Here is a 25,581-nt window from a genome sequence, read left to right on the forward strand (position 1 = left end):
GCTCCCGAGCATCCCTCCCGCTCCCACAGCTGGCACGGAGCTCAGCTCGCCGCTGCCCCGGAGAGAGGAGTGTGGAGCGGAGGGTGAAACCAGCCCCCAGCTGGCAGCCAGGGCACGGTAATTAACTCAATGCAGTGCCAGCCTTATTAAGGACAGTGCAGGTGATGATGACGTTGGCACACTGATTCATTACATCTGGAGGGGAAAATCCGCCTTGTAAATGCTGAAGCACAGTAAATATTTTTGGCTCCTGCCAGATTGATCCTTGCATTATGCTGAACAGTCTATATTTGCAGAACTGAAGAAGTTAAAAATAAGGTTGATGGAAAGCTACAAGATAGGGAAAGGATTTGCATTTTATGGCCACCAGCAATAAACTTTTTTTTATTTGTTTCTTTTTGGTGGTTAAAATTTCAACACTTCATTTTTTCTTCTTATTCCCTTCTTTGGCTCTGGATTTCACTGCTAGGTGAAAGCTCGTTATTTGTTTTCTCTTGCCGGTAATATTCTGTAAGGGAGCTGTAAATCTGGAGCACACACGGTTGGGAAATGATTTCTGACAGCATTCTTTTGCAAATATGTGGTGCAATCCTGCAAAATGCTTCAGCCCTGACAGTTCTTAGAGGGGTGGTGCAGACATATCAAAGCTTGTAGCAGCCTGTGTACCCAGGGAGGCTGGATGCTCTGGACTTTCCTGTGGATTAGAAGGTTTTACGAGCTTCAGTTCATGGAGATAAATGATTAAACCAACTTCTGACTGTTGCTGTTTTGTTTTCCTGCACTCAGGCTCCCACCTGAACTTTGGCTGCCTGGTATATGCTGTTGGGATATCCTTAAGAGATCATCCAGGAATGGTGGATCACTTGCTGCCTACTGATGAATCCTTTTCATCCACAAGATCTTCTCTTGGTTACTTTGGGGACATGACAGCAGGCGTGAGGTCCTACCAAATGCTGCCCTCTCCCCTGTCAGAAGATGACAGTGACTCGTCCAGCTTTTGTTCTTGTTCCAGCCCTGACTCCCAGGTCCTCAGCTCCAGCTATGGAAGCACATCCAGTGCAGAAAGTCAGGACAGTATCTTAGACTATTTATTGTCCCAGGCATCTTTGGGGAACACCACTGCATCATGGTGGGACAAAAGGAGACTTCAGCCAATAGTGAAAGAGGAGTACTTTAGGTTGCCTGAATTTCCCGTGGATATGGAAGACTCAGGACCATTTCAGCCCACGCTTGAGGAAATTGAGGAGTTTTTGGAGGAGAACATGGACTTGGAGCTCAAAGAAAGACCTAAAAGCGAGACCAAGGACTTGAGAGCTTGCAGCCAGGTTTCTGTTGCTTCGCTGCAGCAAAAAGAACATATGTTACCCAGTGCTACTTTAAAAGAGAGCAAAAGTGAACAGTTGACCAGCACCACAGAAGGTGGCCAAGTTTCAAATGGAGGGATGACCCTAGAGAATGGAATACCGGTTATGCTCCAAATTCAGCCTGTGCAGATCAAACAGGAGTCCAACACGAGCCCCAGCTCCCAAGGACCAGCACAGGAGAACATTAAAATTGCACAGCTCCTAGTCAACATCCAAGGACAGACATTTGCCCTTGTGCCTCAGATAGTTCAGTCATCCAATTTGAACTTGTCCTCTAAATTTGTCCGCATTGCTCCCGTCCCCATTGCTGCCAAGCCAATTGGGCCAGGAGGCATGATCCAGGGGCAGACGGGAATCATCATGGGCCAGAAATTTCAAAAGAACCCCGCAGCTGAACTCATTAAAATGCATAAATGTTCTTTTCCTGGTTGCACCAAGATGTACACGAAAAGCAGCCATTTGAAAGCCCACCTGAGGAGGCACACAGGAGAAAAGCCCTTTGCGTGCACGTGGCCGGGTTGTGGATGGAGGTCAGTACTGGCTGCAGCTCTGCCCAGTCCCCCTTCCCCTTTTTGCTCACTTGACCTAACTTGCTGAACAAGCAGGTTTGTACTCTGATTTATAAACTGTTTGTATGGCCAGAACGGGTTGGTTTGACAATGAAAACCTTTTTCTTCCTGTTAGGTAACCCAGGGGTTTTGATAAACTAAATAGCACAGCATCACCTGCTGGCACCAGCAGTTTTAGTGTCTTAAAAAAAGAGAAAAGCAGTCCATCATAATTTGTGTTTCATTCTAGAGGGTCAGATTAAGCTTGTTATGACAGGTAAGACCTTGTGTTTGCATTGGTGTGGTTGCAGCACACCAGCCCCAGCAGACCCGTGGCTGGCACTAGCTGAGGCTGAGTGAACTGGATGGTTTAGGGCAGAATTGCTGTGCACAGCCCTGTGTGGGACTAAATGTGCTCAGGGAAGGGCTGTGATAAGCAAGTGTGGTTAAAAGCAGTATTCTGTGCACTTTCATAGAAAATGCACTCCATCCCACTCCTTCTGAAATTGCTGGCAGTGACACTCTGGCATATTCTGGGTTTTATTCTCTGTCTTGATTCACAAAAATGCGTGGGTGCCACTCAAAGTTGCAAAAAAGCTGTCAGATGTAACAACATAACCAGAAGGCTGAGGTGGAGTTAAGTATTGCTTGAATGAAAGATTGGAGATTTGATTGAGAAAATGTTTTGCAGAGGGATTTAAAAAAATATTTTATTTTCAATATTACCTGAAAATGTAGTATTTTAAAAAAATATCCACTTTTAATTTTAAGGAAACATTGACAGGTGCCTTCCTCCCTCTTTCCAATTAGCTGTATTACTGACTTGCCTGCTGGCAAGTGCTAATGTACAGCACCACAATGATGGGAGAAAATATAATCTTAACTACCTTGTCTTAAATTTAACTGAATTTCCTACAAATAATATGCTGCAGAGCTTCAGTGAGCAATGCCTAATGAGAAAATGGGTTGTGATCATGGGCAACAGATGAGGTAAAAAGTAACAGGAGAGTGTTGTGTAAAAATGCAAGTATGCGAGACATGCAGCAGTTAGAGATGGCTGGGTTGGTTTGAGGGAAAAGGTCACAGTGGAGATGAACCCTCTCTTCCCCAGCTAGACCAGTCTGAAGTTTGCTCCTCAGAAGGGCTGAGGAGATCAGATTATGGTTGTCTACGAACTAGTGGTGATTTGTTTCCTGTTGTCCTGGCAGCACTTCTTATGAGCTCAGTTTGTTGCTGCTCAAGATGCCCTCTCACAAAAGCTGCATTTTTCAGCTAATTGATCCCAGAAACTGTGGGCTGGTTGCTCCTGACTTGCAGTACAGGCACTTGCTGCTGTTTATTTGGTTGCCAGAGTACGTGTGCATGGGCAGCAGATGTGCCTATGGGTGTCACGTTGACTTTCCTTGAGCTGGGATGTGGGCACAGCTCCCCTTTCTGTGACAAATGCAGGTGGCACGTGAGGGTTTGTCTTATCCACGCTGAGATTTGTACCAGCACTTCCAGTTACTTTTGTGGCTCAAGATCAGGAGCCAGAAGCATTGCCTGTGAATGACCTTCTCCAGCTCTGTCTTATCACAAAGCTGGTGTTCCAGATACAAAGGTACAAAACCAAGTGGAACACTGAGGAAAAATATTAAGTGATAAAGGATGATTAAATTTACAACAGGTGCCTCTCTCTCAAAGTGTTGCAGTGAATGGTTTACATCAAAAGCAGGATGCTGGTGGGCCAAAAGCAGTGCAGGTCCTGCAACTTGGAGCACCCTTTTAGCCACCGCAACTTTCTAAAAATGAGCCCAGCAGGAATGAGAAATCAATCACCTTCATAATGAAGAACACGCGTCTTGTCCACAAATAGCTGCTCAAAGGGCTTTTCAAACTCTTTTGCTGTTTGTCTTGTTGAATTTCACAGCCTGGGCTGCAATCCCAAACCCTGAAATCCCCAAACTTTGGAAGGGCTCTGCTACAAGAGAAGTTTACAGCCAGCAGGAGAGGCTGTGTTTGGGGGCTGCCTCCTGTGCTCACAGCAATCCTTAGCACCAGCCTGAGATTGCTGCACATCTCCTGCGTGCTGCTCCCACATCAAAGGCCAGACCCAACTGAGCATTGAATTACTCAGTCCCCTTTCATCAATAAACCATGTTTACCTTTTCAGAAGTTCAGTGAGAGCTGTGACTTAAATCTCACATGACTTAAGTCCAATGCATCTGGCCACTCTGTTTGCTCCCAGGTCTACATAATCCCAGATGAATTTAAGCACTAAAACACTGCTGGGCGCTTCTTTCCCCATCTTTTCCCTGCACTCTTGTGCTTGTGTATTTATTTTTTCACTGAAGACACTTAAGAGCTGACCTCACTAGAGATAGTAATTTCAAAACCAAAACAAAGTGTTGCCTAGCACAAAGTGCCTGAGCTCAGTGGGAGGGTTAAAGGTTCCTCGGCTCTCTGTGCAGCCCTGCTATGATGTTTTAAATTCACTAGGTTTGGAGCGTGCATTCACCAAACCCTTTTGCTAACCCCTAGGATGGCTGGAGATGCCTAGCACCTCTGATGGAGGCTGAACCCTGCTCGCCTGTGCCCTTCCTAAGCACGGGGCAAGGGCTGGTTTTGGCAGTCTGCAGAGTGGTGCTCATCTGGCCAGTGACCCGTTGTGTTCCCTCGATGGGTCAGGGCACCCATCTGTGTCATGCCACCTTCCACCTTTGGCACCCCACAGGTTCTGGTTAGCCCTGCTCAGGCCAAAGAGCTGAGCTGCAGTGTGGGCTGGTCCCAGCAGCTGTGTTATGGCACAGAGCAGGAGAAGTTCCTGCCTGCCCTCCCTAGCACAGCACTGTGCAAATCTGCAGCTGCTGCAAGGCTGGGGGATGAGGCAATGGCCTTTTAATGCCAACTGCATCTTCTGGCTGCAGGCTCCACAGGTGACAGCACAGCCCCTAAGCTCTGTCTCGTTTGGCAGGGAGCGTTTAAAGGCTTGCCTGAGTGACCATGAGCAGTACCACATGTGAGGCGGGGCAGGCACCTTGCAGTGGCTTTTCTTGCTGCTGCTGTGCAAGGGGATGATGGGTACACAGGAGCTGTGCTGGTTTCTTGTAGGAAAGATCTGGGGATGGGCAGGATGGATCAATCTAGAGCCTCCCTTCCACCGTGGAGGAGAGTTACAGCCTGAGTTGGTCTCAATGGCTGGTGGCCTTGGCAGGGACCAGGATAGCAGGCTGAAGCTATTGACCTTTCTTGCCCCATGAGCCACATAGGAATGTCCCCATATCACTGGGAGACACAGGACACGTCCCACACATCAGGGAGCTCTAGGATTTTTCTTCAAGGGAGATGTAGTTACAGTCCCTTGGGGTCCCGCCAGATAGAAGGATGACAGCTCTTTTAGCTGCTGTGGGATTTCCCAGATCCCTTCACTTTTCCTTTGAAGGAGGAATCCTTCTGGAAATGCCAGCAACAGTAGTGAGGTATTCCTTGGGATTTCCTTTTTCTTTTTTTTTTAATTTTGCTTTCCACAGTGGATTTTTTTCCACTTTTTTGGGGTTGATCTCAGTGCCAGAGCGTGTTGCAGATATTTAACTGCAGAGCCAGACCGCCAGATCCTCTCAGCTTCCTTGTCCTAACCTTTGCGTTGTTTTTTTGTAAACACACAGACAGCTTGAGGTTTATTTCTGTGGGCTCTGTAAGTTGATCTTTCCGTCACTGCTGGGGAACAGTGTTGCAACATTCCTGCCTCTTCAGCTAAGGACATCGTTATGAGGCAGAGTGTATTTTTATCAGATGAACTCATCCAAGCTCATTCCTGACATGCGCCTCTTTCTCCCCACCATCCATGCAATTCCCCTCGAAATGCACTTGTGAAGCTCTTGTACAGGATTAGCCAAGTGCTACTGCACTTCTGTTGCAGATGGTGACCTTAATGGCCAAGGGCACAGGAGAAGGCAGCCCAGCCACCACTGGTTTTGCTTCTTTGAAGTCTGTATGTAAGAGGATGGCTCTTTGCAAAAGTGTCTTTCCCTCTCTGCTCTCTCTTTTCCCTGAACGTGGCACAGGTGTGTTCCTTGGCACAGGTCTGTTCCTTTCCAACACTCAGTCCTGTTGAGGCAGCCTGCACGGGCAGCATGCTACACTCTCCAGGCCCACTCACCCATAGCCCTACAAGAGCATCCCTACAGGGATCTGGCACTGGGACTAGCTCCCTGCTAAGGACTTGGGAGAAATCCCTGACCCTGCTTCTCCCAGGTCCAGTCTATGTTTTTGGGAAGCTATGGCTGAAAGGACCAGGGGCGTTAGAGAAAGCAAACATGCAAGTAGAAGGCATGAAGAGAAACTTCTGTCCTAGACTTTATGAAGAAGACACATCCCAGACAAGGAGCAGATTGACAGTTCCATAACAACTGCCTTTCATCATGGAAAATTTGACATTTGACTCTTTCACTATGAGGATACCAGAGCAAGGGAAGGAAGAAAAGCAAGTGAATAGGTGAAAGAATCTCCCCTAGAAATGCCCCTGGGAGAGATGTGTCCACACTGTATCTTACCCATGGTGTATGCCTGCATCTGCTTTCCACAGGCTGAGTGCTCTCTGGGGGACATGACCAGGCTGAAGGGCTGCAGAATTGAGGAAACCATTACCAGCTTTCCCAGTGCCTGTGCCCTGGTCCTCAACTGTTGGCAGGAGATCAGAGCTAATTAAAACCTTTATGTGGAAACTTACTTTTCTTGCATGGGGGATTTATTCATAGGAGCCCAGCAGTCCTGTTTTCTCTGTTTCATAAAAATAGCCTATTTGCTCTGTTGGTGATGTGATATTTTGCTCCAGAAGGGCACATTTTTCTACATGTTCTTTCCCCAATTTTTTCAGCTAGTGCCCATGACTTCACTTATTTATTGTAAATAAACAGCTGATACCATTTCTTGCAAGCTCTCTTTCTGTGCTGCTCTTTGTTACTGCTCTGGCAACAAAACACTTAATTGCCCTTTGTCAGGCAGCAAATTTTTTGTACCCATCTGGACAGGGCTGTTTTAGTGTGACATTGTTAATTAACCCTCTGTTTCCCAGTCATGTCCAAAGTGTAAATAGAATCAGCCCTGCTCTTAAGACTAAAGGATTAGCTAATTTGGGATCAATAAAGCCTAAGAGACTCATGGTGGCTATTTGGGGATTTTTCTGTGGAGACAGAAGGCGGAAAATATCTAACATTCAAAAGACTGCGGAATACATTTTGGTAATTAAAGGCTCATTCTTGATTTAATTTACTCATGCTAACTATGCAAATAATTATGCTAATGGCCATTGAGGCCCACCTGAATTTCAGCTGTTGAGATGCTGAGCATCTCTGGTACTGTTAATGACTCTTTATTTAGCCTGCAGGAGCACACAGAGAAGCCAATTTTTCATCTGGATCTGATAAGTCATGTTGTTTCTAGGTAGCTATAGCTGGATTTATCTAGAATCCCTCTCAAACTGGGTGCACTTAGGGGGTGTCTGTTGTGCTCATGTCATTGGGAGCTGGAAGCAGATCTTACCTGCAGGACAGTGGGTGTTGTCTCTGCTTGAGGAGTCTGTGCTTGGATTTGCAGGAGACAGAAGGCGGGGGTGGCTTTGGAGGGGACTGGCAGGGGGATTGGGAGCAGTGCTGTTTGTCCAGCCGTACCCATGGTATGGGGTCCAGGCAAGGCTGGTGCAAACATTGCCTCCGTGCATTGCCCTGAGTGCAGGGCTGACACGGCTGAGGTTGGTACTTGTGTGGTTCCACCACTGCTGCTGCCTGCAGGCTGGCACCAGCCCAGCCCTGCTGTGTGTCCTTCTCACCTCCTGGAGTCTCCCAGTAACCCGAGGGGACATTTTTTAACTTGCTGTCAGAGGCTTAGCATTATAAACCCCCATTTATCTGAAAAGTCTTCTCCCCTCTTGCAGGTTCTCCAGGTCAGATGAGCTGTCCCGGCACAGGCGCTCCCACTCAGGGGTCAAACCCTACCAGTGTCCAGTCTGTGAGAAGAAGTTTGCTCGAAGTGACCACTTGTCCAAGCACGTCAAGGTGCACCGGTTCCCACGCAGCAACCGCTCCGTCCGCTCCGTGAACTGACGGGTCCTGCTCCCCCTTCCCACCAGCCATCCTACAACTGCGATGACAGCACTTTGCTCACTACATTTCTAGTGATAATTTATTTGTCTCCACAGAACAGTCAATGCTGTTACTTGATGCCACCATGTTTGAGTGCCCCACGTCCTTCAAAGATGATTTGGGAATGAAGCTCTTTTTGGGTCAGGAGAGGAGAGTGGGGTGCTTCTTCCTTTTATTTTTTTTTTCTTTTAAGGATATTATTTTCCTTTCCTTCTATCTGTCTCTCCTTTGCTGCTGCTTCTTTTGGAAATTACAGTGTTTTATTTTTAGCTGTTTTCTGCTGCACAGGAAAATGTAAAAGTTGCTTGCTGCTAGTTAATTATAGCCCTGGCATTCCTGAGGGCTTTGCTCATGTACAGGCCACTCATTGTGAATTTTTATTAAGCTGCTCTATTTGTCCAGTTTGGAAACAGCAAATTCCTTTTGAAATGAAAACAACTCCTTTGTTTTTGGGTCGCCTGAGCCAAGGATTTGTAGGGGCTGGCCATAGGAGGAGGAACAGTGGGAGTTGAGGATAGGGGGAAACAAGGCTTGGAGAGCACTGGAATGTGCCTCCATGCATCTCTGATTTTCCCAGCTCACATTTACCTCTCCGGTGGCTAGGGCTATATATAAATATTTATGTACACATATTCATACATACATACATACATACATACATATATATATATATATCTGTGTGTGTGTGTGTGTATATATATATATTTAAGCAAAGACATGCCCCAAGCAAACCCAGAAGCTCAGGCTGGACGGAATGGCTTGGAGCAGAGCCTCTGGAACTGTGTGTGTGCTTCTGTCCTGTGCTGCCAAGGGGTGAAAGGATGCCCAGGTGCCAAAGGACGCTGCTTTCCTTCGAGGCTGGTTTGCAGCACCCACTCTCTTCAGCAGAAGAGCTGCTGAATGCCCACAGAGCAGCACGAAGGTGTTTGTGAGAGCCTCTGAGCTCTGCTCCTGCCCTCTCGTGTGGTCTGGGGGGAGAAACCAGAGCCCCAGTCCTGGGGTGCCTGGTGAGCACCGGGCATCCCCACACACACACTGTGAGTCAAGCCTGGCTGGTTGGAGCTGAGTCTCTGCTTGCTGGCAGGGTCTGTAGGATGTGCCTGTGCCCAGGGAGAGGGGGAGGAACCGTGACCTGGTGGGACCGCACTGTGACGTGGAGGTCTAGGGCTGATCCTCAGTGCTAATCCTCTCCCTCCCCACAGCCATGTCAGAGCTCCATGCAGCTGGGGTGGGCGAATGGGTGAGAACAGCAGCCAAAAGAAACAAATTTGTGTGATAGCTGGCTAAGAAGGGAATTTAAGCAAATAATCAGATGGCAGCAGGCAAGTGATTTTATTTGTGTTTCTTGTTTTGTTTTTCCTTTTGAACTCTGGCGATTGTAAGAAGCTTTAGAAGAAAATAGAATTCAGTAATTAGGAATGATTTTATAATGGATGTTGCATTTCCTTTCCATTCGCAGACGGCATCTGTTTGTCTTTTCTGTTGGCAAAATGGGAAGTAGGAAAGTGTGATCCTAGAGCTAGGCAGAGCAGGAGCCCACGCTGCGTGAGAACAGCAGGTCTGGCTAAAGTGAATGCATTCCTTTTGTCCTCTAGAAATTAATATAATTGAACTATCATCTATTGACTGGTTTATATCACATCCTATGAATGTATGTAAATAAAACTGTACATAGATGCATATCTATATAAAATATCTTTTAATAACGTATCAAATTTGTGTAAATTGGAAACAAAAATACCTATAAAGCCAGTGTACATAAGTTACAATTCTGTATATTTTCTTTTGTTCTTCATAAAAATATATTTACTTTGACAATAAAATGAAAATGGAAATTTTAAATCCCTCCTTGAAATTATTATTCATTAATTTCCTTTATAGCCAGCTCTGTAATCAGGACAAGAGCACTTGAAATTTTGATTCACCTGGATGTAACTTTTCAGGTGCTGTGTAACAGGGAGATGATGGATCAGTTCTGAAGTTATCTTCAGTTTTTCTCATCTCAGAAAGTTCTTGGGAGGCACGAGATGTCTCAGCTGTCTCTTCACTGGAGCCCTCACGCCTTGCTTGGCAGCCACGCTGGGACACAAACAGCTTCCGTGGCTCCTGACTGCTCTGGAACAGGTCTACAGATGCAGTAAAACTGTGGTTAATAAAGTAGAGCAAGCAGGTTCTGAGGGAATTCCATCTTAGTGATTAGTGTGGAGCAGGAAGGGCTTCAAAGTCTGCTTCAGACTCTGATGGTGACTCACTGTGTGACCCAAGACAAAGGACTCCACTGCCTGTTCTGCAGCTCCCTTTCCTGTAAAGCAGGATAATAACGCATCACAGTGATACTGTGGGACTTAATTTGCACTTGTGTGATCCTTGGATGGAAGGAGCAAGCAATGAGACCAGTAGTCAAAGGATTAGGTTGTTAAAGAAAGGCCGGGCATGACAGAGGTCTTGGTGCCAGGGTGCCCCAGTTGGCTCTTCTGTAAATCCCACGCCTGAGTGATGTGAAGGAGCTGTGGTAGGAAACATTGCCCCAGGCCTGAGGAGAAGATGCCCTGTTCTGCAAAAGCCATTGCTTCCATTTGCAACAAGAGGGGCATGAACACGCTGCTCTTGTGATCTGCAAGCTGGGACATCTCTTGCATTGTGCTTCTGCTTGCTTTGGCCTCCCCTGGAAGAAGAAACCAGCAACATTACTGGTGTTAAAGTCACTTCTGAGTCTCCATGGGAGCAATGGTGCAGTGGGTCCAGATCTTCTCCCAGCAAGAATCATTCTGAGACTAACAGGCACTGAGGGATTAAAGTCTCTCCCAGAAGAACAGCCACCAAACAGTGCCAGCTGATGAGCCAGGGCTCTCCAGACCCCAGATTGTTTTTCTCAGAGAATCCTTTTGAGTCTGGCAAGAGGACCGAGGCATGAGGCAGACTAAGTTCCGTGCAATCCAGGTTGTTGTTACCTCCTGAGGTGTAGCTTGAAGACCAGAGTGCTCAGGACAGCGGTTTTAAGCTTTAATTAACAAGCCTGCACCAAGAGGATCTGCAATTCCCTTCTGTTCTCACCCTATCCACTTCATCCATTTAACCAGCTGCTTTATTTCAACCAGCATCTCAGTCTCTTCCCCATCTCACCTGGAGTTCTGATATTGCTGTAAAGTTGGGCAATTCACCCTGCAAGACCACTGGGGCAGAAGTTGCTATTTTTCTGCAAGAGGTAATACTTAAAGTTGAAGTGGAGTAATGCAAAATGCCTACTACTGGAGCACAGCAGGGCAAAAATCTAAGATCTGAATTCTGGTTTTGCCTGTAATGTTTTCCATGAAATGCGTATTCTCTCTCTCTTTTCTTTTCCTTTCTCTCTTTTCTGTATTAAGTATGGGCTTTGAGTGTGAATAGTGTGGGTTTTTCCAGTTAATACTTAAGGAAATGCAAGTTTATGTAAGAGTTGCAATATTTTGCTGAAAAGAGTAGGGCCACGTCTGCTGTGAATGCATGAAATTATTGACATTTCCAGAGTTTTGTACCCACGAAAGTAGAAATTTTCAAAAGAGATTTTGATGTTTGTTTTATCTGAAATTACTGGCCTGGCTGGGCTTCGCTGATTCATGAGAAAAATGTGGCCTTGCCTTAAGCCTGACTTTATCTACCTGAAGATAAACATATATTGAAGTGTTTTGATGCCACAAGTAGATAAGTTGTCCCAGCTTCAGCAACTCTGCATGGCAAAGCACAGCATGGCATGGTTATACATGGGCCTAAGGCTCATTGACTTCAAACCTTGGTAATTGGGTTTCTGAGGTGTGAATGGACGTGTTTGCAGTGGTACAGCCTTCACAAAATGGTCGTGATCTGGCTCCTAATGCTTGCCAGAACTTTGTGTGCTTTGAAAAGGTTTATAGTCCCTTTGTCAGAAGCAGTGGTGAAGGAGTAGTGTAAGGAAAGGTAAGGAGCTGTCAGGTGGGGAGGTAAGGTAAGGACTCAAGGTAAGGATAGAGCAGGAGGAATGGGAGTAAAGTGATCTTTCTGTAAGGTGACCTGACTTCTGCGACCTGTGGCTAAACATAATGCAGTGGACTGATGTGTGTGAGACCACAGAACAGCACAGAGGGAAATGGGAGCGGAACCAAGAAGTCCTAAATCTGCTTTGCCCCAGACAGTGGCACAGAGCACAGAGCAGTAACACCCAGCAGGTTACAGGAGGCAAAGAGCACTAGGACACGTGAGACAACAGATAAGCAAAGAAAGATACAGACAGGACATAGGTAAAGTCAGGTTGTACTGATAATGGGTGCTTTTGGGAAGGATGCCAAGGCAAGAGGAACGAGATCTTGCTTGGTGGTGTGCCACACATGGGAGTGACCAAGGACTCTGTGATACATGGGGGGCTTTTTACCTGGTGGTTTTGAGGAGAGCAAACCAGCCCATCGAGCAGGGTGCTGTGATGAAAGGTGGCAACTCTGGCTCCCTGGGAGAGTGCTTGAGTTTAGATCCTGTGATATTTGCAACAGACTTCTGCTTCCCGCCTTCCCTGAGGGTTGTTTTCACTGAAGTCCTTGTGCCAGGAGCCTTCTCCTTGTCTAAATGGCCACTATACATTTAAACCAAACAACCAGGTGACTCCAGCACAAAGCCAGTGGCAATAATCCAGTGTTAATGATTACCCTGGGCCCCTTGGGTTATGTAAGCCTGGATGTGCTGTACTCGGCTCTCGGCTCAGACCTGCCCTCCCTGTCTGGGAGAAATACCAAGGACCTGCCAACACACATAGAAAGCTCTTTGGAGCCAGCTGGGATTTTCCTTTTGACAGCACCTATGAAACCCGTTATTCACTCAGTTCAGCGATTGCCATGCCATGCTTGCTTGTTTTTCAGAGACATTGCTCTTAAAGAATGAGCTGTGCTAAGCTCCCACTGGCTTCAGCACAAGCCAAAAACAGTGACTGCCACAGCTTATCCAGGGGAAAAAATTCCCAGCTAAGGCAGGAACTGCAAATCCCAACAGGTCCTTGGCTTCCCTTGCTCATTCCCTCTGGGACGTTTGTTTTTTTTGTGGCTTTTTACTCTCTTGTTCCATGGGTCTTAGTTTTGTTCTTGCCTATTTTTGGGGGGAGTGGGTGGGGTGGGAGGTGTTTGAAGGTGTGTGAGGTGTGAAAAATAGGTATTGAAGAATATTCAGAGGATTGAGAAATAATGCCTCTTCTGGTTAAATTATCCAGATCATGAAGTTTGCAGCTCCTCAGTGCTCAGTGTTTCACAGGTCTAAGCTTTCATCTGCTCTACCACATCAGTGCAGGTCTTCCTCCAGCTGGAGCTGGAGCACATCCTTCATCTCTTGCCATGTTCTCTACTGTGCTCTACTTTTCTGATAGTTTTGTGGTTAGGCTGACTCAGAGAGCATGTAAGTACCTGATCTCCTGAAGAGATAAGGCTGGAGGAACCTTTTACCTCCTGGAGAAATCTGCTGCAGAGCTTTCATCAGCTCACCCATCCTGCCTGCGGAGCGTGTGTGCCTTAGCCAGCATTTCACTGAGCCCCAGGCTGCTGTTCAAATTATCCTGAAGACTACAGCAACATCTGACAAGGGCTTGGCCATCATGAGAAGAGGGCAGTGTTTGCATCTCTGCCCAAGCTCAGCAAGACAAGGCATTAGGTGGAATGGGATTGAAATTCAGGAGTGACAAGTAACTGTTGGGAAGGCCAGCTCCCCTCTTTCTCACACTGGTGTGCATCTGGTAACCCGTGCTCTGCTCAAGTTGGATTCAAATGCATTCTGCAAGGGAGAGAAAATCGAGGTGAATTGTGGCCTATGGTTTTCTGTAAGGGAGCTGAGGAAGGAAAACAGAAGCCGGAGCAAGTTGTGGTGTAAGAGGCACTGTTCTGTCTTTTCCAGTAAAAAGAGAGTGATGGGCTCCTTTTGCAGAAAGGGCTCTGCTTTCACAGGAGAAAGGTCTGAGCTGGCAGTCAGCGTCAGAGCAGCAGCTGTGCACTGCTCTGGAGTAACAGCAGCTTGAGGACATCAGGAGGTTTAGTGAATAATAGAGGTTTGTGCCTTGGACCGTTGGCAGGCACAAAGAGAAGGGTTTGGGATTGCTCACTCTCAGTCCCTCATGTATGATACTGCTTTTCTCCTGAATCTATAGCTGATTCTTAGCACTTTCCAAAGAAGAAATGTTATTTATCCATATAAGCCAGGAACCTCCATAAGCAGTCCAAGGCATTTAGCAGAAAAATCTATCCAGGAATTGTTTTGCATGTGACTGAGGGTGGAGTCCAGTAGCCCACAAAAAGAGAAGCAAAAAGAATTACTGTTAAGTATCTAAAAAAGATTCTGGCAGCTGCCTTTCCTACTGAGTCCAGTGGGTCCCAGTACAAGCCCTACTACTTATTCCAACATTTTGGTTGCAAATACAAGAACTGGGCTATTGGTCTGAAAATTGTCCAAGCATTTAATAAACTCACCTTCCATAAGGGAGTGATGTGAGTATTTGAATTTGGCCGTTGACCGCTCACTTTTCCTGAGAAGTCTATAAACAGCAGCCAGGTAGTCTCTCACTTTTTGTTTCTCTGGTGTGTGTTGTTTTTCCATGGACAACATGTTCTGGACCTTAGAGAGCTGGCCGGAGCTAGATTCATTCAGATCCTGTGTCCCTGGTGACAGATAATGTATCAGGGAGGGCAAAGGGCTTGGAAATTTCGTTATGTCAGAATGGTGATCCTGCAGCCAGCATGGCTGGGATAACAGCAGGGCTGTGCTGACGGTGGCAGTGCTGGAGCAAGTGTCCCCATGGACCCTGCCTGTGCTGGAGCTCAGCTCCCCTGAGCTCGGGTCTGACTGGGACACTGTGACTCCACGGAGCTGGGAAGGGCCTGTGGGCATCCAGGGACAGGGCTGATGTGGGAAGCCCCTTGCTCTAATGCGACCTCTGCCACAGCTGGTGTAGAAATGGCCTCTGGTGTGGGCTCAGCACTGCTGGAAGTGGCAGATGCTCCTGGGGCAGGAAGGGGAGTGCAGGATGATGAGCAATCTGTTCCCTCTCAGAAAGCCAAGTTAGTTACAGCTGACAAGTTTGCTGGTAAACTCTCCCACTTGCTCCTTAGGAATTAATGGCACAACTGGAGGGTGTTCATTTACCTGCCACCCAGGACCTTTAGTCTCCTCATAGGATATTGGTATTCCAACAACTGATAAATAAACACACATTAGTAAGGCATTGGGTGGATTTTGTTTGGTACTGAAATGCCAATTGCCCTTCTCTAGCACTGCCCTGCCTGAGCTCCTGAGCGCTAACCCCTCACTCAGTGTCCCTGGCACTGCCCGGTAGATAATCCAGGCTCGAGATCAGTAATAGCCATGGAAGTTTAATGTGAATCAATCTCTGTCGTGCCTAAAGGAGAGATTAGCAAATTAGAATTTGTCCTGATGACTTCATGCAAGTTACCTGATACCCTGTGACCTATCCCTCGTGGGTGGAGGACCATGAATCCAGGGAGAGCTAGCTTTGCTTCTGCATTTTCATGCCAATCTCATTGAATCAAATTAGCTGTTCTAAACGAATAATGGCATTTGGCAGCTCTCTAGCATCTTCCAGCTGAGGAGCTGAACACACTTCCCAGTGGGAAATTAAGCCTTTCTCCTGTCCCTTGAAGAGCAGTTGTCACCTTCACTGTGCAAAGTCAGAAAAAGGATTTAAATTATTTGACCAATAATCCTTGGGGAGCTTGTGGTGGAGCTGTTGAGGAAGTCCAAATGTACCAGTTCCTCCTCAGACCCAGATGTCAACCACAGCGTAATGATTTAGTGTGATGTGGAGCCATCTACACGCTGATGCATAGATGCACACTGGGGAAGAAGTGGGGATGCTTTTTAGCCCTCTGGACAGGTTTAAGGTGAAATGCAAGGAATGACAAATACCTTTATTTTGCTGATGTAGCAGGGGTGGTGTTGGTGCAGCTGTGACCCTTGCAGCTTCTGCAGGACCTGGGGAGCAATAGGGAAACAACTTGTCTGTATCTGCTTGTGACTTTTTGAGTCATTGCAATGGCCCTCGGTGACCTCTGCAAGACAAGGTCATGTTCTTCATCTTCTGAAACTTGGTGGGTCCCACAGTAAGCAGCAAGAAATTCAGCTCATGTTTTTTTCTTGCCTTTATCAACCTATAAAGCACATCCATGCTGCTGAAGCTGTCACCCTTATGGTGTGACCAAGAGGAGGCTGATTGGCACCCTCAGAGGTTTCCTTGCACTAAAATTCAACTTGCACCTTGTACCACCTTCCTAAACGTCTACCCACAATCTTTCCTCCTTAACTTTGATACTTTCAGCTTACTCTTCTCAAACACATTTGTTGTAAAGAAAATTGTCTGCTGCTGATGCATGAGCTGTTATCTATTAACCCAAACATTTTAGGTTGCATAAGTGTCCATTTTGAAAGTTAGTACAGAAGAACTAGTCCAATGTAATCTATGCTGTTTATCCTGATCTTTTATTCAACTTCTGGAACTAGATAATTTGTGTGGGAATTAATAAACTATACTCTTTGCTGTGGTAAATTCTAATTATTGCTTTCCAGGCAGTTTGTTTGATGATCAGATAAGCAGTCACTAGCTAGAGCCATGTGCTCTTAGCAGAGAGAGGTTTCTACCTTGTAGTGACTAAGGAGATATTTGTAACCCACAGAGAAACCTTGCAAGTAGGGTCTTCTTTGCAGTATATTTGCAAAGGTAATAGTCTGAGCCAGCTGGCAGTCTAAGAAGATGCACAGAATTTATAAAACACATTTGGGGCTGTTGAGAAAAGAAATAAATTCTTTCTCATTTGAAAAAAAAAAATCAAGCGTTCAGCAAAAGAACAAGGGAGGCAAGAGAGACAGCAGCATTGGTAATGTGGTGGCAGGCAGTCACTGGGGATGCTGGCTGTGCTGGTCCCTCACTGTGGCAATGCAACACCTACACCTGCCCATGTTGGGTGGTTTGAGGTGGTGCTCCTTCTTCCTCATTTTCTTTCCACTGAGGCTCCCTTTGTGAAATGAAGAAGTTGTGAGTTTGCCAGAAGTGCTCTATGAGTGAGCTAATGTTAAAGGCAAATGAAGTTTATAGTCCAAAGCATGGCAGCTAGCTCGGGATTTATTCAAGTGAAGTGCTGTTTGGGGACTTGTTGTAGTCACACAACTGTGCAGAGACAATGAGGAGTAGAATCTTTTCTAAGCTTGTCCTTGAAGACTCCTCATGAAGCCATAGTTAAGATTACGTTAGCAAAGAGAAAAACTCCAGAGAGAGATGTTTAAATATTCAAGGTCACATTCCCAGTCATTCCTAAACTCAGTCATTCTCCACCGTGCTCTGCTATGTTTGCTCAGCTGTACTGTCAGGGCAATGCAGAGGCATTTGCTCCCCTAGCCTTTTGGATGGGTGCAAGGACAGAGGTGGACCTCCTTGCTAAAGGTGTAACAGCAGCTTTTGATGTCCTGCCTCATGTTTAATGTGTGAGCCTGATAAGCAGCAGCACGCAGATTTGGAGCCTCTCCTGTTCAGGCTCTGGGTGCAGAGAGCCACAAAAAACTCCTCTGACCCAGGTGAAGTCTCATCTCTGTCAGTGAAGGCAAAAACCTCCCTGAATTTGCCAGAGCCGTGGCTTCATGCTCAGGTTGTACTGAGGTAGCCCCCCCCTTGCCAGGGCTAATGACTCTGCTTGCTGGGCTGATCTGGGAGGGAACTGGGAGCCTCACCTGGGCCCGGGTTTAATCAGAGGTCTCAGCTGAGGAGCTCAGGTTGAGGGGTGGGATGGTGATGGGGTGTTTATCGCTGGCTGGGGAGAGAGTTTGGGTGTGGACAACTTCAGGGAGTGATCAAGGAGAGACACTGCAGCAAGGAGAAGCTGGCCTGAGTAGTAAGATGCTTTGAAGAATGAAGCTTCAGTAGGTACTCTTTAGGGAAGGTTGAGATTGATATGCTTGAACCTTTTGGGTATTTTTGAGAAAATATGTTCCATTCAGGTGTGAAAGGGGCTGGTGGCCAAAGCCTGTTGGCTGGTGTTGAAGCCCAGGTAATCATGAATTGTGCTTGGCTGGCAGCAAGTCTGGTGCTCCCTCAGTGAGGTGTTTGAGCTTTTAATGTCCTGTTTGGGTTTGGCTCTGCCCAAGGATGTAACTCAGGTGGCTGAGCCTAGCCTGTGCCAAAAATCATGACTAAGGGGATCATGCTCCTTTCTGGACCTGCTCTCTTTTTTCTTCTCCTGGCACAGAAGAGAGGGCTTCCTCCTTCTTCAGTGTCCTAGTGTAAAAATAAACCTATTTTCAATTCTTTATTTCTTCTTCTCTGGATAAAAGAGGCTGTGCTCTGAACCACAAAGACAAACACACAGGCTGTTTTGTTTTGTGAGGCAAGGAGGAGCAAATACAGTTTTGCCTCTGAGCTAGAGAGCTTCCTAGTACAGGGCTCAGTCCAGATTTTTCCACGTGTGAGCTTGAGCCCAGACATTACCCTGACAACATGTGGGAACATAAATACAAACAAAAATAATTTCCAGATGAGGGATGTATGCAATGTTTTCTTTTACTGGCATTTATGCTTGCTTATTTGGCTGGAATTGACAAAGCAACTCTGCTTGTTGCAACAGGGCAGCAGGAGGATGCTCAAAACAGCGAAAGTGCCTCTTCAGCTCTGCCTGCATCCCCAGAGGGATCCAAAACCCAGGGCAGACACCTTAGGGAGGCTCTGTGAAATTTTCAGAGGGAGACAGGACAGAGGAGCCAGCAAGAATTGTGTTGTCAAAGCAAAAGCTTTTGGGGGACCCTGACTGACCCATAACCTTTCAGGAGCTCTTGTATCTCATCAGTGCTTGTCTGGCTGTGCTGTATTAGGCCCTCTCCTTGTGGTGTGTCCTTATGGACCTGCGTAGGACTGCATCCTCAGGAGGTGAAAGCAGTACCCCAGGAAAGGAGGTTTTGCATTTTATCCTCTTCACTTGTGAGTAATTCAAGTCCTGGTATACCTAGGCACTGAATTTTGTTCCAGCTTATTCCCAGGGCACCATTAGGAAAGACAATAATAACAGCAAAATTAAAATTGGTGAGTGGAAAGCAGGGCTGATTTATGCTGGCTGCCCTTATAGCTATGTCTCTTTTTTAATTTTTTTTTTCTCCTCTCTTTGGAAAAATCAGTCTTGAATGTAGCTTCAATATATTACAATAGTCATCCCTTGATGTTCCTGCTTTGAGGCTGTACAGCTACCAAGTCTAAAAATAACTAAATAAATCACTCAAATGAGGCAGTAAGCAAATAGATTTGCCCACCTGTTTATTAATAAACACATGCACATGAACCTATATTTCTATATTAGAACATGGCTCTGCATCTCCTGTGGGTATAAAAAGAAAAACACCTGGCAAAGAGCGAGGGCAGTAAGGCAAGTACAAAGTTTCCACAGTAAACATATTTGTGTTTGCTGAGCAAGTGTTGCCTTAGGAAGGCAGGCGAGGGGAGCAGCTCCTGCTGCCTTGCAGAGCCTCAGATTACCAAACACAGGGAGAGAGATGACTCCCTGACAGCTGCAGATGTGCAGGCTGCAGTTGGATCCTACAGGGGTGCATTTCGGAGATGGAAGGGGCAGAAATCCTCTCCAGCCTCTGTCCATGCTGGGTGCACCTGTGTAAAGTCCAAATGCTCTTCCTCCTTGGAGTGTGCAGCTTGGAGAAAGCAGCCAGGAGATACCACCACCAAAGCTCACTTCTGCTGTTGTGCTTTGTTTTGCAGAGGTTTTATAAATTGTTTTCTTATTTATTTGTTTTCGGGGGGTTACTGCTTGGGGGGCTGTTCCCTGGGAGGGCTCAGGGCATGCATTACCCTTGCAGGAATATTTCTGCCAACTTGCAGAGAACTCCTTTCACAGCATCAGTGTAAAGGTGATTCAAACAAACCTGTCCTGGTTGGTTTCGGGGTCATTTGGGTCAAAGGAGAATATAGGGGTAAAGAATGAAGGAGACACAGGAGGAAGATGGAGGAAGAGTGTGCCCAAGGCATGCTAGGTCCTGGCAGAGGGTCTCTGGGAAGGGAAGATCAGGGTCTCATGATGACAAGTGTCATTCCTGTGCTGCGAGGTCAGGGTGCCTGAAAAATCTCCAAGTGGATGCATCCATCAGGATCCTCCTTTTCTTCCTTCCCATTCCTGTTCTCAAGCTGTGCTGTGCCACCCTCCCAGCCATGCTGCTATTTCTGCTCCATCACAGGGTCAGCTGAAACATGCTGAACAAGGGGCAAAAAGGATAACAAAAAAGCCTGAAGCAAGGTACTGCCTAACTGGGACATGTTAAGATGTGTGGGTGGGTGTCTCAAGTCTTTCTACATTGCTTTCTAGCTCTGCAAGAGATCCAACAGTTTAATTAAGGTTGATGTCTCTTCAGAATTAAAAAAATAGTCTTGCACTGGATTATGGCCAAGCCTCCCACCCCACTGCCTCCAGCTGTCCTGGTGCAAAGGCAATGCCAGGGTCATGCCTGAAAATGGTGTGAGCCCATGACAGGCTCACCTGGGCTGGACTCCTTCAACATATTTGTAAAGCTTTGGGTCCTCCCACTCCATCAGCAGTGGCAATAAGGATTGTGAAGCTGTTGGGTAACATAACCAGCTTCACAGCTTTACTTAAATGGTGATTTTGCTGACCATTAATGTGTAAAACATGAATATTGTACCTATCCGTGTGGTCTTCGCTCTGGATTTGACACCTAGGGGAAGGAGGATCAGAAGCCTAGGAAAGTGCTGTGATTCAGTGATGAGTATGTATGTTACTGCATTTGGTTGCATGACCTGCATTTTTCTGCCTGGGATCGGCTGCTGTTTAATCAGAATCACAAAAGGATGTTTAATGGGGTCACAACTGGCAGTGAACTGTCATTTCCTCTGTGAATTAAAAGCCTTGAATAGCCTGGAGAAATCCCATGAAGTAGCATGCCCTATCTGTCCTGAGAAACTTCCTTTACCTTGGGATAGGACAGACTTGAACATTACTGTCCAGCTAATTTCTGGTTGTGTGTAAATGATTGGTGTCAGCAGCTGCTACCTGCAATGAGATCTCCCAGAAAGAAATTATAGGCAGAGGAATACATCCAGGGCTGGCAGAACCCTTCTTTGACCCAGGATTGCTGGTAGGAATTAGAGAGGCATTTTTTCCTCACAGTATTTTCATTAAAAGTTATGTTCAGTTCGGATAGGTGTTGCCAGAGACATGTGGGACCTAGTCTGGCCATGTAGCCACAAAAAATCACTGAAGGCAATGGTCTGCTGAGGTCTTTTGGCATCTGTGAGCTGAAGAAAATGTGTATGTTTCTAAAGGAGGAGCTGACCAAGTGAGGGCCATCTTTCATGTGCTCTTTCTCTGCTGGTGGACAAGCCTAAAGCAGCCCCAGTTAATAGGTCCCTCCTGGTTGTCCTCAGATGCTATTTCATTGAAGAAAACCAGCAGCTAGCACTGAAAGCTGTGCAAAGAGTGGCCTGCCAGGCACTTGAAACAGCAGTGAGGGAGGCTAGACATGTTTGAGCAATAGTAGGGGACGGGTCATATAATTTTGCTACAGCAATTTATTTCCATTTGGTTCTGCCTGCTGGGCCCAAGGCGAAGCATAACTTGCCCCTGAAATGGTTGTCCAAAGGACACAATCTAATGAAGCCAAAAAATGATCATGCTCCTTTTCTTTAGCTCTGGAGACAAAATAATGTATAATAATGCCAATAAACTGTGGAAATCATTGAAGTGACAATTGACTGTCAGTCACAAAATATCAGTGGAAATGGGTCTCTACCTACCTAAGCAGAGGTCCAACAACCTAAGTATGCTGTTGCATGATTTCTGTTAGGAGGCAGCTTTCAGAGCCTGCCCCACTGAGGAACTGGACGTTATTTTGGGACATGTAGGAAAATGTTGGTATCTCCTGATTGTACATTTATTTTTGAAGTAGGTCCATGAGGCAGCTGCTAATGCAAGTGAGATGCATGTTTTTAAACAAAAAAGGGAATTTAGGTTAAATATTAACTTTTGGTCATTTTAACTCTGATAGCTTTGGCCTTCAGGCTGATGATTTAATGAGCTCCTTTCTGTTGCTGCAGCAACTGCAACCCTGGAAGACCTTGATGTTCAAGTCAGGAAAAAAAAAATAAAGCTTGTTCTGAAATTTGCTTAGGCTTGTATTGATAAGTGTCTGTGCTCAGAGTCAATTGTTCAGACAAACAAGGCTTGGAAATGTACCACAGGGTTTAATGCAATCCTTGCACAACCCCATTCCCAGCCATGGGCTCTTGTGCGCTGTTAAAAATACCCAAAAAACAACACAACAAACCAGCAAACCTTAAATTTTGTGCCCTCTTTTGACACGCGCTAAGCCATTCAGTGATATTGTTTTAAGAAAGCAAACAGGCAGGTTTGCTCCTCTTGCAGAGTTATCTCTGTAGCTGTGTCCTCAGTGTCCTGGTGTGACAGTGTCTGAGGTGTGACACAGGCTGACTCCTGGGAGGACAGAGCTCATCTGTGCCCCCCTTTCAGCACGTGTTTGGACACAGCACCATGCCAGATCTCAGCTGCTTCTTTCCTGTCCCTTTCACATACAACTTCTGGCTAGAAGGTTCTGTCTTCTTGGACTTTTCCCAGACTTAAAATATTCAAATTTCTCCAGAATGCTGGTTCTATTTTACAAACTCTATTTGTGATGGCATCTAAGCAGGTATAAATCAATATCACCTTCTTGAGTTCACAGCATATATGTCACTTAATACCAAATGAGGTTTGGTCACTTGTTTTTGCAGCAGTAGAAACCACCTCAGTTCTGTTTACTTCTCTGAATGTTTGTCTTAACAGTGTTGCTTGAATTCTCTGATCTTCAAGGTCAATAACTTTTTCTTTGTCTCGGCAATTGCATCTCCATCCTGATATAGGCAGAAGTCCAGAAAGAGACTGTGAGCACTACACATGTTTTTCTTTCTAGGTAGAATGCTCCCCCTCTTTCTTAGAGAGGTATAAATATTTTAATGAAATGTGGGGCTGCAAATGTACAGCTGAGTGCTCATCAAAGTTCATGGCAGAGCTGCTGCTGTCTTTAGTGTGCAGCCCTGAGGGCATCTTGTTTGAGTCATGTTTCACAATAATTTTTAAATGTAAAGCTTTATGGCCCAATTTAAAGTACAGCTGGGAGGAAATGCTTTTTCCTATCCTGAAGAACACTTGAAGCCTTCAAAAAATAGTCCTGCTCCATGCTGAGATGGACTGACAGCTCCCAGACTGGAGAGGAAAAGCAGCCCATCATAAGTAGTTAGAGCCCCAGTAATATGGATTCTCTTGGAGAAGCTGAGAGGTGTTTAATTCCAGAGTCTGAACCCGACTCAGCCTGCTGCCTCGGGGTGGATGGCCTGGCCAAGAGCACTTTGCTACTTCATGTTTTCTCTTCCAGCTCTGGTTCTGAAAAGTACATTGTGGACCTGAGATAACAACAGCATTTTCACTGAGCTGTCACTGTGAAAGCTGTTCCCAGGAACTGTTTCAATTTTAGTGAGTCTGCATTCTCTGTCAAAATAACATTTTGTCAAAAACCTCCAGACTGTTTCTCATCCAAAGCCTGCTGAAGTCAATGAAAAACATACTTCTGCAAGGGAACTTAATTACTATTAAGAGTACCAGAATAAAAGCGTAACTACACTAGAAATTTGCTCTCTTGGTGGAGGTTTATATTGATTTTTTTCTTTTTCTGGACTACTGAAAGTTAGGAATGGGGCTACTGGATAATGATCTGGACTTCCCCATGGTTTGAAAAATAGAGTATGAGACGAGTCCATGCCTGCTAGACAACATGTGTTTCTTGATTGCTGCAACAGTTTATCAGGGAGCAGGATGTTGTAATGGACAGACATGACCACAAAGCGATACCCTGGTCATATGTGTGTTAAAAAAAATTCACATTAAAAAAAGAAAAGCAAAACAAAAATAAAGCCTCAAACAGGAGCACAGCCCTTTCCTCCTCCCTTGAAACTTTTGACTGACAGAGCATCAAAGATTTTAAAGATGACTGAAAGAAATTCAAGAGGCAACAGTTTCAAAACCATATTTTAATTTTTTTTAAAGAGTATATAGTGAAGAACGCATGACAATAAAAGACAAATGAAATCACCTCTCCACCTAACTCCTTCCAGAGAATGCATGTGTGTGCTCACACAAATATCTTGGTGAGTTATTAGCCTGGAAGTCACTCAAGTCTTAGAGCGATCCAATTCTCTGGAGAAGAAGAAAAAAGTAAAGCTGCCAACTTCATGCTTCAAGTGGAACAATAATCCTGAACTAAGAGAACAGCTTCCAAGTCTTCAGATGGCAAATTATTTATCTGCTGACACAGAACAATGCACACTTTGTAGTTGATGTATGAGGTTCCCTGTGTGCGCTGCATTAGAAAGGAAGGGGGTGTGGAGTTATACAATTATACTTTTTTATTAATGGGGAAACTCCCGCTCCCTCAACAGCTTTAAAATCTATAATTAGTCACAAGGGAATCCAAATGCCTTTGGCAGCCCCTTTTGAGGTGTTTGACTATTTTGTTACTCAGACCAAAGGATACTGCTGGCAAAAGTTTTCGGTCGAAGCTCTGGGATTATCTGCCAGTCCCCAGGACAGCTCTGGCAGAGTGTCCCAAAGGACCCCAATCGGTGCACTCCAGTTGTTTTTAAATTTTTTCCACTTTTCTCCTTTTGTGTTCTCTTAATTCTTTAGCTTTTTATTTTGACTGTAAGTCTTTAATGTGTGGAATCTTGTCTCCAAGACTGTCTGTGAGACACCTTTTTACCACTGTGCTGTTGGGAGGCTGGCAGAAACATGGGGTTTTTTTCTCAACAGGGAAGAGCCATTTGTGAAAGCTAGCCTTTGTTTTAGGATTGCCAAACCTTGGCCCTGGGGCTGAGGTAGCAAGCCAGGGCTCTGCCTAAAGGCAACTGCTTTTTGGGCTTTCATTGCCTGAAGTCCTCTCTGAGCTGAACTGGGCTCATTTCACCCAGGAACTGTCTGAGCTATCATGACTTTTTAATGTCATCATAAAATAAAATCTATATAATTAGCACTGATTATCTAAAGCCAGAAAGACTTTGTATCTCAGCACACAATGTTTGATTCAGCTTTTCATTGCTTTAAGCTTTCTTAAAGATAAGGTTTTTCTGTGGACTACTTGCATCCTTGTGTATGATCAGGAAGTGGATATTGCTGTGTGCAGCATCCCTGGAGCAGGCAGGATGCCACTGCATGAATTGCCAGAGGCTGGCCCTAATACCATCCTTCCATAAAAAGCACCCACCGTACAGATTTCCTCCGTAGTTTGCCATGCCAGGTCATGAGCTGTAAGAAGTCCTTTGGAGATGTTTAGCAGTGTTTAACAAAATTACCTCCTGATGGGAAAGAGTTCACGTAGCCAATCGATAAATGTCCTCTGTCTGGTCATCAGAGTGGTGACATTCCCTGCCCCCTGTGCTGGCTTTGGCCATGGAGGGGCCCAGTGCTCAGCCAGAGTGGGTACCCCTGGGGTCAGGGCCAGGGCACGTTGTGT

The 25,581-nt window shown here is 45.8% G+C and overlaps 1 protein-coding gene across 1 annotated transcript; it reads left to right on the forward strand.

Annotated features, from left to right (window-relative positions):
• The first annotated feature begins 359 nt into the window (after positions 1–359).
• On the forward strand, positions 360–8,723 carry KLF15 (KLF transcription factor 15). The gene is made up of 3 exons (XM_062500840.1): positions 360–388; positions 767–1,894; positions 7,824–8,723. The coding sequence occupies exons 1-3, from the start codon at positions 360–362 to the stop codon at positions 7,990–7,992; spliced, it is 1,326 nt and encodes a 441-aa protein (XP_062356824.1). The 3' UTR covers positions 7,993–8,723.
• The last annotated feature ends 16,858 nt before the right edge of the window (positions 8,724–25,581 follow it).

Source organism: Cinclus cinclus, chromosome 12, assembly GCF_963662255.1.
Source record: "Cinclus cinclus chromosome 12, bCinCin1.1, whole genome shotgun sequence".
NCBI classification, from domain to species: domain Eukaryota; kingdom Metazoa; phylum Chordata; class Aves; order Passeriformes; family Cinclidae; genus Cinclus; species Cinclus cinclus.